The sequence below is a fragment of the Theobroma cacao genome, chromosome 8 (genome assembly GCF_000208745.1).
Source record: "Theobroma cacao cultivar B97-61/B2 chromosome 8, Criollo_cocoa_genome_V2, whole genome shotgun sequence".
Taxonomy (NCBI): Eukaryota; Viridiplantae; Streptophyta; class Magnoliopsida; order Malvales; family Malvaceae; genus Theobroma; species Theobroma cacao.
The window spans coordinates 8,186,624-8,197,593 of record NC_030857.1 but is presented as its reverse complement, the minus strand read 5'-3'; the positions used below and the strand labels follow the sequence as shown (position 1 = coordinate 8,197,593).

The 10,970-nt window shown below is 31.8% G+C and overlaps 2 protein-coding genes across 3 annotated transcripts; both read left to right on the top strand.

Annotated features, from left to right (window-relative positions):
• On the top strand, positions 254-7,454 carry LOC108663076. Of its 2 annotated transcripts, none has more exons than XM_018125633.1 (5): positions 254-342; positions 2,291-2,386; positions 6,631-6,706; positions 6,845-7,075; positions 7,172-7,454. In XM_018125633.1, exons 3-5 carry the CDS (start codon positions 6,686-6,688, stop codon positions 7,379-7,381), a joined length of 462 nt encoding a protein of 153 aa, XP_017981122.1. In that variant the 5' UTR covers positions 254-342; positions 2,291-2,386; positions 6,631-6,685; the 3' UTR covers positions 7,382-7,454. The 2 variants fall into 2 exon arrangements, with proteins under 2 accessions (XP_017981122.1, XP_017981121.1); XM_018125632.1 differs by having other exon boundaries at positions 265-342; positions 2,277-2,386.
• On the top strand, positions 4,101-6,094 carry LOC108663018. Its single transcript, XM_018125501.1, has 3 exons — positions 4,101-4,867; positions 5,064-5,213; positions 5,326-6,094. The coding sequence occupies exons 1-3, from the start codon at positions 4,101-4,103 to the stop codon at positions 6,092-6,094; spliced, it is 1,686 nt and encodes a 561-aa protein (XP_017980990.1).

The following is a 10,970-nucleotide window of genomic DNA, read 5'->3' as shown; positions in this document are numbered from 1 at the left end:
CTTTCTCACTCTAAGGTTTTTGAATTTGAGAGAAATTTCATTGTGAACGTGAAGATAGAGATTCCATGGAATGTGAGGAAAGTCCTTATATCATATAGGGTTTGGTTTTATTTTCTTTGGCTATGTAATGTTTTTGCTATGGGGAAAAGATTATTGAGATCTGTGGTTTCTTTGCCACCTTGTTTAAAGTTGCTATGAGTGTCAAACATTTAGGCTTGTCTTATTAAATTGTTCTTTTGCAACATTCTTTTTCCAGAACTTATAATTTCCTCGATCTCTTTGTAGGCGAATCCAAGGGAGTCAGTGGATAGTACCAAGAGATTGGAGGCAAGACATAACTCTGTAAGGCCATAAACAGTAATTTTCTCATAGGAATTTTAGAGATTTACATATAAGTGATATAGATCTATCGTGTTTGGGTTCTAATTTCAACTAGAACTCCTTGTAATCAGTAGACATGCTTAAGTGTCAAGAGTGCATTGTTCTAGAATTTCATTTCACATATTTCATTGACTCAGATATAACCTTTTTTGAATGACAACTAATTTAACCAAAGTCCATTATTAATTTAAAGTTGGTACAATTTAGTAGAATAATCAGGACAAGATAAAACCTACATCTCTTTTCCAACACATGTGCTATAGTGGCCCAAAACCGAAGTCCATGGCTTACTGCTTTAATGTGATCAAAATATAAACAAGTAGATTCCAGGGTTTGAGTATTTCAACATTCAACTCATTTAGAATTCACATAGCTCCACGTAGTTTCTTTAACCTTGAAGATCTCACTTAAGTCAGCTAATGCTTGATGCACAAGTGAGATATATAGGAGAGTAAATTAGGTGTAAACAATATTTTAGTGCCATGATGTCAATAAGATTATAATTGAGCATAATTTCATAAAATGAAGAGCTGTTAAATTAAAAGTTGGAAGTATAAAGAATACCCTGCACTGATGTGAGCAACTTCTCCTACAAGAAGAGAAAATAAAAAGGCCTTTGACAAGTCCAACATTAAGTTTATATCCTGTAGAGAATACCCTGTAAAGAATACCTTGTAGATGATATACCCTGTAGAGAATACCTTAGTTTGCTTTTAATTTAACAAACTAATAGTTTATCAACATTATACTATTATTTACATTAAATAATAATTATTATAAATATAAATATTTTTATAGTTGGAAAATTGTAGAAATGAGAATTTAAATAGATAAAGATCTCTAGAGTGAACAGTCTATCTATTATTTACATAAAGCAGTGGTGCTTGGGAGGAAGTAAAATCTCAAAAAAGGTCATTATGTGGAAAGGAATTTTGTGATATGGAAAGGTAAATTATTCAAAGCAAGTGAATCCTCATCGTATTAATACCTAAAAGGAAATGAATCTTCACTAAAGTTGCCTTAAGATCTGAGCTTTGATTTGGTCCATTTTTTACAATCTTCCTTGACTGTCATTTGACTGATCAACTTACCTTATTAAACCAAATATTGTTTAAAACCATTTAAATTTCTCCCTACCAAGAAAATAAAATGAAAAAACAAAAGAAACTGTAAAAACTAATTAAGAAGTTACCATTATTGTAATAAATTTGGGATGACCAGATGAGGGGGTTAACCAAATAATGAAACTGAAACAAACAAAAAGAAAAGAATTTTAAAAATGAAAACCTAGCATAATTTCCATCCTATTATTACAACTAAATATTAATTGTTTGTCCAATGAAAAAGAAAAACTAATATTACGTTTTTTTTTCTGAAATGAAGAATGGGGATTTGGAATGAAACTGTTTGAAATGCTTGGGTGCTGTTTAATTTAATTACATAATGTTCAAGTATTATTATTCAAGTTTTTTTTACAAATATTATACTCGTAGCATTATTATTCATTGGATAATTGAAGGGCAATCATCAACAAGTCGTTTTGTGGATGTCTCAATCTTTTCTGTTAGGAAAATGACCTCCATGAGTGCTATGAAAGTTGTGCAAGTAAGCATGTGTGTTGACCTCCATGCTTTTTATTGCTAATCCACGTTAGTTCGATTTTTAGGAAATTTCATGTGTTAACTGCACAGGCTTCTTCTTTAAGTTAGATAAATAAACTTCTAATTGTAACTAAACTTTATAATTTTAATTTAAAAGATTCTTTTGGAGCTAAATTTCAATTCAGTTTATTTCTTTTATGAAAAATATTTATATATTTTGGTTTAGTAATATCATTTTGTATACTAACACTTATTGAATTAATGTCATCTGTTGCTTCCATGTTTTAACTACAGTTAACTGATTTCAGAAGTTGCTTGATACTGAGTTTGAAAAGGTCAAGGCTAGTTCATCTTCAAGTCCACAGAATCATCCACCAATATTTCAGTTCCAGCAAGTTGTCTAGGTATGTATTTTAAACACATCAAGGAAGTTTTTGAAATTATTAAGATGGAATAAGTCAATGATTATCTGAATATTCTGTCTTGTTCTTTTTGCTACTGTTTTAATGCTAGTTTTTTTTTTATAGTACTGTTATATATTTCTGTCTTGTGTTATATAGAATTATCGTAAGTAGACTTACTTTTCAATAGTCTTTTTTTTTAGTGAATTTGGATAGTTTTGTAAAGATGATAGATAAGAGTTGGATGTGTTGTTCTAGATTGAGTAAAGGATACATAGATGGAGTTAGGCAATTTCTTGATTTTGCATTTGCAAATGGGTCAAAGGGAAGATTGATTTTGTGCCCTTGTAAGACTTGTAACAATTGTTTGTGGAAAGATCCCGATGAAGTTTATAATCATCTTATTTGCAAAGGAATCGATCAAGGTTACATCCATTGGATTTATCATGGGGAAAGGTCATCACCTTCTGTGAGTGTTGATGATGATATAGGTATGGGAGATTAGTCAAATATGCATGATGACGTAAAGCAATTAGTGCAAGATGTTATGAGGCAAGAAGGTTACGATGATCATATGGGTTATTTTGAGGACAATGAAGAAGAAGGTGGTAAGGACCCAAATTTAGATGCTAAGATATTTTTTGAATTGATGAAGGATTGTCTAGAGGATGTATACCTGAGGTGCAAAAAATCTAATAAGCTGTCTTTTCTTATTAGATTGCTTAATATCAAAGGAAAGACTGGATGTAGCAATGCTACAATTACCATGTTTTTGGAGTTGCTTAAGTCAATATTACCAGAAGGTGAAACACTACCAAAATCCTACAGTGAAGCAGCAAAGATTATGAAAGGTTTAGGTCTTGAGTATGAGAAAATTGATGCGTGTTGTAATGATTGTATAATATTTTTGGAAAATTATGTTGAAGCAACATCTTGTCATATATGTGGAGCTTCAAGATGGGAAGGATATCATGAAGATCAAGATGTAAGTACTTTTACAAAACTTCAAAAAATCCCAAAAAAGGTTCTTAAGTACTTTCCTTTGATACCAAGACTCTAAAGGTTGTTTTTATTCTCCAAGACTACTGAGGCAATGAGGTGGCATGAAAAGAGTCGTACTAAAGATGGGAAATTAAGGCATCCAGCTGATTCTCAAGCTTGGAAAGACTTTGACTCTTTATTCCCTGATTTTGCAGCAAATCCTCGTAATGTAAGGCTTAGCTTAACAACTGATGGCTTCAACCCATTTAGAACCATGAGTTTGTCATATAGCATATGGCCCGTCATACTAATTCCATACAACCTACCTCCATGGATGTGCATGAAGTCTTCATACTTCTTGTTATCTCTTTTGATTCCTGGTCTTTTATCACCTTCAAATAACATTGATGTTTATCTTCAACCTTTAATTAAAGAATTAAAGGAGTTATGGGAGTTTGGAGCTACTACTTTTAATGCCTCAAGCTAACAAACCTTCCAAATGCGTGCAGCTTTATTGTGGACTGTTAGTGATTTTCCAGGTTATGCAATGTTATTTGGATGGAGTACTAAAGGATACCTAGCTTGTCCTACTTGTAACTATGAAACTTCTTCCATATTCTTGAACCATAGTAAGAAAAATGTTTACATGGGGCATAGAAGATTTTTGGATTTAAATCATAAATAGAGGTATGATAAGAAATCTTTTGATGGAACTATAGAGTTAGGCTCTTCACCAATGTCGCTTTCTAGGTTTGATGTGTTAAAAGTATTGAAGGATTTTAATAATAAATTTGGAAAGACTCAAAAGCGTGTAGATGAAGATAATCCATGGAAGAAAAAAAGTATATTTTTTGATCTACCTTATTGGGAGTATAATCTCTTACGTCACAATTTAGATGTAATGCACATAGAGAAAAATGTTTATGATTCCTTACTTGCCACACTCCTAGATATTGATGGCAAAACAAAAGATCATTTGAAAGGCCGTCTTGACCTACAAGATTTGGGTATAAGAAAAGAGCTTCATCCTAGAACTCTAGCACTTGACAAGATACTTCTACCTCCTGTATGCTTTTCAATGACTTCAAAGGAAAAAGGTGTTCTTTGTGAAGTTTTGAAAGGACTGAAAATTCCAAACAACCATGCAACTAATATCTCAAGGTGTGTCAATCTCAAAGAACATAAAGTTTCAGGACTAAAAAGTTATGACTGTCACTTTCTAATGCACTATGTACTTCACATAGTTGTTCGAAAAGTATTGCCAAAACATGTAGTCAAAGTCTTGATTAGACTAAGTGCCTTTTTTTTAGGAATATACACTAAAGTTATCCAATTAGAAGAGTTTGAGCGCTTGGAAAAAGAGATTGCAGTGGTACTTTGTGAACTTGAGAGAATTTTTCCACCATCTTTTTTTGACATCATGATCCATTTGCCCATTCATTTGGCACGTGAAGGTATGCTAGGTGGACCAGTCCAATATCGTTGTATGTACGCTGTAGAGAGGTATGTATAATCATTATATTATTAGCTAAGTTTCATGAAGTAGGTTTTGCTCAAATTATTAATGCTATTTTTTTAACAAATATTTTCTAAAAATGAAATCTTATGTACGTAATAAAAATCATCCAGAAGGTTGTATAGCAGAGGGCTATTTAGCAGAAGAATGCATTAACTTTTGTTCAAGATACTTGGATGATAGTGTTGAAACAAGGTTCAATAGACCTTATAGGAATTATGATGATGCTGGAATGGACTCACAAAAGTCTGGTTTATTCCCAAGAATGGGTCGCTTTTTAGACAGTGGTGAGATTTCTACATTAGACTTCAACTCTTGGATTCAGGCACATAGGTGTGTGCTTTTCAATTGTCTTGCAATTGAGTAGTACCTAAAGTAAGATTTTATCTCATTGATACATTTTCAGTTTTTTTATTTGATTTTAGAGTGTTGTATATACTTATAGATATTTTCTTGTTTCCTATGTTGCATGTAAAGAGCATGAAAAACTTATTATGCAGTGTTATGGTTCAAGAAAATGGAATAGAGCACGTAGCCATAGCCTCGAATTTCATGAATGGTTTAAAACTCGGGTTAGAAACCAGCAAGTTTTAGAGGAAATTAAATGGTTGTCACGACGTCCTAGTCGTGTGGTTAGAAGGCTTAAAGGTTTCATTGTTAATGGCTTTCGATTTCACACTCAAGATCGTGAAAAGAAAATAAAGACTCAAAATAGTGGGGTGGTTATTACGGCATTAACTGAAAGTTATGCAAGTTCTCAAGATCAAAATCCAATCAAAGGGAATGTTACATACTATGGAGTCTTGAAAGATATCATTGAGTTAGACTACTATGGGAATTTTAATGTTGTGGTATTTAAATGTGATTGGTTTCAAGTGAAGCAAGATGAATTTGGATTTTTACTTGTGAACTTCACGAGGTTAACTTGTCAGAATGATCCTTTTGTATTGGCATCTCAAGTGCAGCAAGTTTTTTACATCCAAGATCCAATTGAAAAGGATTGGCATGTTGTTATCAAGCTTAGTGGTCCAAGAGACTTATATGATATGTTTAGATCAAATGAAGACATTGCATGGCAAATTGATAATGAGCCAAATGTGTCTTTTTCAGATCCAATTATCAATGTTAGTGATGATAGTGTTAGTTATTCAAGGGATGACATGGATGGAGTAACAATCAATAAATCATTAGATGGTGTTCAAATAGAGAAATAATGACACATTTTTGGATGTTGCTCAAGGTTGTATTCTTCATTTGACTTTCTTTATTTGTTATTTTTTATTTTAGTATAATCTTTTTCTTTGTTTTAACTTTTATTTGTGGTATTTTTCCAGTAGAGAACTTTTATTACAAAGGCAAAGACTAAGCATAAAAAGTCCAACACTATGTCAAATTTTCTTACAAGAGGGACTAGTACTTGTTCTTGCCCACAACCACCACAACCCCACCCACAGCTACATGTTCCTCATTCTCAATAAGTTTATTCTCATTCCAAACAAGGACAGCAATTTCCCTCTTGGACAAAATAGCCTTTAAAGGTGTGAAAAAAAATATTGTTATTAGCCTTTTCATGTTTTTTTTAGTGGAAGCAAAAGTTTCTTTTTTTTTTTTATGTATCTTTCATTTAATAGCCAACTAACTCTTTGTTATTATATAATTGAAATGTACTCAAATATGTTTTTTTTTTTATTTTTTGTTTCTTTTTCTCCAAAACTCATGATAGTTTAATGAACTTTTTATTTATTTGAAGGAAATGAATTTTGAAGTGCAACACTTTGCTAGTCAAGGGCCACCTTCATTGGTTGATGATAATTTTGAAAATGAAGGTAATGTTAACAATTTTGTTATGATGAAAAATAATTATTGATTTGAATCTGTTTTTTTTTTTTTACATTTTCTTGTTTTAAAATTCTTATAATATTTTTGTTTCTTACTTTTTTTATGTTGGTTTATCAACCAAAAAGACTAGGGGGCCTACTAGGGCTCTTCGAATTCATGGATTGATTGAAAACAATCGTAATTTCATCTTATTAAACACAAGAAACCAGCCTATTGGTCCCACTGATGAAGCTGTTAACAATTTAAGCACTTTCTTGGGAACCTTGGCACGGAATGCTATGTTGGCTCCTCTTGTTTATGTTGATTGGCGAGCAATGCCTCAATCTAATAAAAATGACATGTGGGATCTAGTGAAGGTATTACAAACCCTTCATGCCAAAGAACCTTTGAATTTTTATATATGATTATTTCTTAATCATTATACTTATAATAGTTGCAATTCAATTTTGTAGGCAAAGTTTGACATTGAGGCACGTGCCAAAAAATGGGTCCTAAGCACAATAGCAACTGATTGGAGGAATTACAAATGCCGATTGAAGAGGAGTTTTTATTCTATATATAAAACAGATGATGTTCGGCTTAAAAATTGTCCTGAAGGAGTCCCTTTTGAACATTGGAAAGTGTTGGTTGCATTTTGGAGTTCTAAGGAAGGAAATGTATGATCTTGACTTCAAGTATTAGTAGAAATAATTGTTACAACTATTACGAACAAGTATTTTAGTGATAATTATATTATATGAGTTGTAGATACGTAGCATCAGAGGTATGATATCTCGTAAAAAGCAACAATGTGTACACACTACTGGATCTATGAGTTTTGCTCGAGTTCGTGAGAAAGAGGTAAAAATGTGCAATTGTATAAAGTTATGTGTGTGGAACGCTATTGATTAATTCCTATTGCCATGTGAACTTTTAGGAACTTTTATGGTTTGGTATTAATTGACCCATCCTTTAGGTTAAATTTATTTAGAACAGATTTTGTCTTTTGGATTGTAGTTGATATATGTCATGCCCAGATGTAAGAACTTTTTGGTGAATGCTGTTCAATTGAGTCTTGCTATTTGGAACATATATGTGTATTTTAATGGCATGTCTATAGATTTGACTTCAATGAACTCTATAAATTTACTAGCTCTTGATGATTTCAGTATTTGCTGGTGATTCACTACTACCATATAATGGCATGAAATATGGTGCATTTCATCAAGGAATTAGTTATTTGGTACTGGGAATCTCATTTTTCATTCTTTGTGCCATGCAGAATTATATTATGGAACATGGATGTCTTTAGTTTTAAGGGTTGAGTAGTTCTCAATTGCGATCTTTTCTTCTTTAAAGTTGAGGTTAAGTTTCCTTTAATTTGGTTTAAACCATAATTTGTATTTGGAATTCTAAATTGTTTGAAACTTGATTAAGTCCCTAGAGTCTACTGAATAATTGTGTATAGGAATAGTCGTAGAATGAAAGTGGGATCATCACTGTTGGCATTGTTGATCTGCCTATAAATGATATATCCGGGTTGATGTAACAATTTGCATTTATCAATTAGATAAGCACTTAGCTTGTAGCTTAGGGAAATACTTTTTCTTTTGCGAACTTCTTTTTTCACAGGGGCATGGGAACATAATTATTCCATTCTGAATTTATTCAAGCCATTTGCTTGGCTACTTAATTTAAAACAATTTTCTTCTACTTGGTAATGCAATTAGTACTTATTTTGCATATTTATCAGTGGGCTGCTTCCTACCAAATTCTTTATTAAGCTTATGGAAATGATTGTTGCTTATTTGTTGATCTTGTAACTTTTCTGTCTATTTTTCTGAAATGTTGCCAGTTCTTTCTGTTATATCTCCAAATCCATAATTTTGAACCTTAAACACTTAGTTTTACTTGTTCAACAATGTAATGAGAACTTAAGTGGTTTTTTTTAAAAATTCCAGTTACACTTAGTTCCATCTCTTGGTTGTTGAATTCTTAAGAGTCTAATAGCTATGTCTTGGACTTGATGCCAATCCATGCCTTATCAGTTTAGTAGTTATGTCTATTTGATATCAAATCTTATATGTACATCAATTTCAATCCTGAAGTGCTTTATATAGATGATTAGCTCATCGAACCGTGTTTCAGTTTAAATCAGAATTTGATGAAATTTATTAAATTTATTCTGATTTATTTTTAAATTAGAATTTGATTTTATTTTATTTTATTTTCCCTTACATCTTTCCCTTTCTCTTCCATTATACCAAGTATTTTTTATTTATGATGTTGTTAACTTGTAAGTTATTTTGTTAGTAATTTATTTTATTTTTTATTAATACAGAAAGTTAATAGGGGAAACGTAGAGGAAATATCCCAATCTGATATGTTTCTTTTGACACATAAACACAAGAATGGAGAATTGGATGAGGAAAGCATGAGAATTTTGGTATGCCTACAAACTTTATATTGATATGATGTAGAAAGATCATATAAACATGAATAATTTAATTATAATTATTTATGTTTAATTTCAGTTTGAATATAAGCAGTAAATATCTCAAAATTTAGAGAATCCTGAGGATCTTGAAGGTCAAAATGAAATCTTTGCTGATGTAATGGGGCACAACAAAGCTGGCCATGTGTCTCTTTACGGAATAGGTGTGACTGCTTCAGATCTAAAGAAAAAACCACCTTCATTTGATTCCATGGATGCCCAAAAAATGGTTGAAAATGCTAGAAGAGTTGCTATGGATGAGATGAAAGAAGTGAAAGATAAATTAGAGGAGGAGATGCAAAAGATGTTGGAGCAACAAGTACAATCTATCAAGATTGAGATGACAGATCAAGTTCTAGCGATCAAATCAGAAAATTTGTAGCAAATTAACTTGTTGATCTCACAATTACAAATGAGGTTTCCTAGGCCAATAACTTCAACCATAAATGACCAGCCATCAACTTCTTCACAAATGGTATCATTTATTGCAATTTTTTTTATTTTCTTTCGATTCCCAAGTTTCTTTACTTATAATAATTTGCAGCTTAATGAATCATCATTGATCGATTGTCAAGAAATGGAACAAACAATCAAAAACCAAATATTTGATAATATATCTTTAAATCAATTTTGTAAGGTTAGTAAGTTACAATCACTTTAAGAGTTTTTACAATTTTGAGGTTTTAATTTGTAATATAATTTAAAATTTATGATTTGTGATGTCATTTTTACTTTTCTTAGATGGTGGAAGTTAATGTTCCTCAATTTCTCTTTAAAGAATAAAGGCACAACTTCAAACAAATGAGCCTAACAAGATACTTGGAAGAATTAATTCCAAATGCTGCTGTTGATGAATCCTGTAAATCATTTAATGCTAATTTATGTAATTACTTTAAAGATGATTTTGTTCTAGCATTATCATTGGAACTGTTCTCTGCTGGATCCCTACCATGTTTCTTTGATGTGTTGTTCTCTGTTGGATCCCTATCATGGTTTTCTGGTGTATTGTTCTCTGCCGGATCCCTATTATGGTTTTCTAATATATTGTTTTCTACTGGATCCATATCATGGTTTTCTGATATATTGTTCTCTGCTGGGAGCTTCTTTTTTTGCTAGATCCTAGGGGTCTCTTTTTAATTTTCTAGTGGCAGTTTCTATTAGTGAAATGCAGCAAGGTTCTGAGGTATGTTGGTTTGGCTCTGATTTTACTTTTGTGACAGGAGCATTTCTTTATTACCTTGCTTTTGGCTCCTACTGTTTTCAGTCTTCCTTTTCATCTTGTCCTTGGTGTACTTAGCCACTTCATAGAGATTTTATTGTAATTGTATAGCTCTGTTACCACACCAATTTTTATGCCATTAAAGTCTTAGGCTAATAAGACAAAAGACTTGCCATGGCAACCATTGGTGATGGATTAATATAATTATGCTTTTTAGAAAAAATATTACCTATTATATGAACTACTTGCAAATGAATTTTATCTTGCAACTTAATCTTTGCAGGTAAGGAAGGCTGGGAACTATAATGTCAACTGGTTGCAAATGAATTTTATCTTGCAACTTAATCTTTGCAAGTAAGGAAGGCTGGGAACTACAATGTCAACTGGTTTTGTTAGATTAGAGAATGGACAAACAAATATGTATAGAGAGAAATTAGAGAGAAAAAGAGAGAAACAGAGAGATGACTAAAATTAGTTGAGGAAACCCCATACTGTAAACATTGTAAAGACCTTTGAAAATGATTTTTAAAGCATTTGATTTTTGAGGCATTAGTTCTGC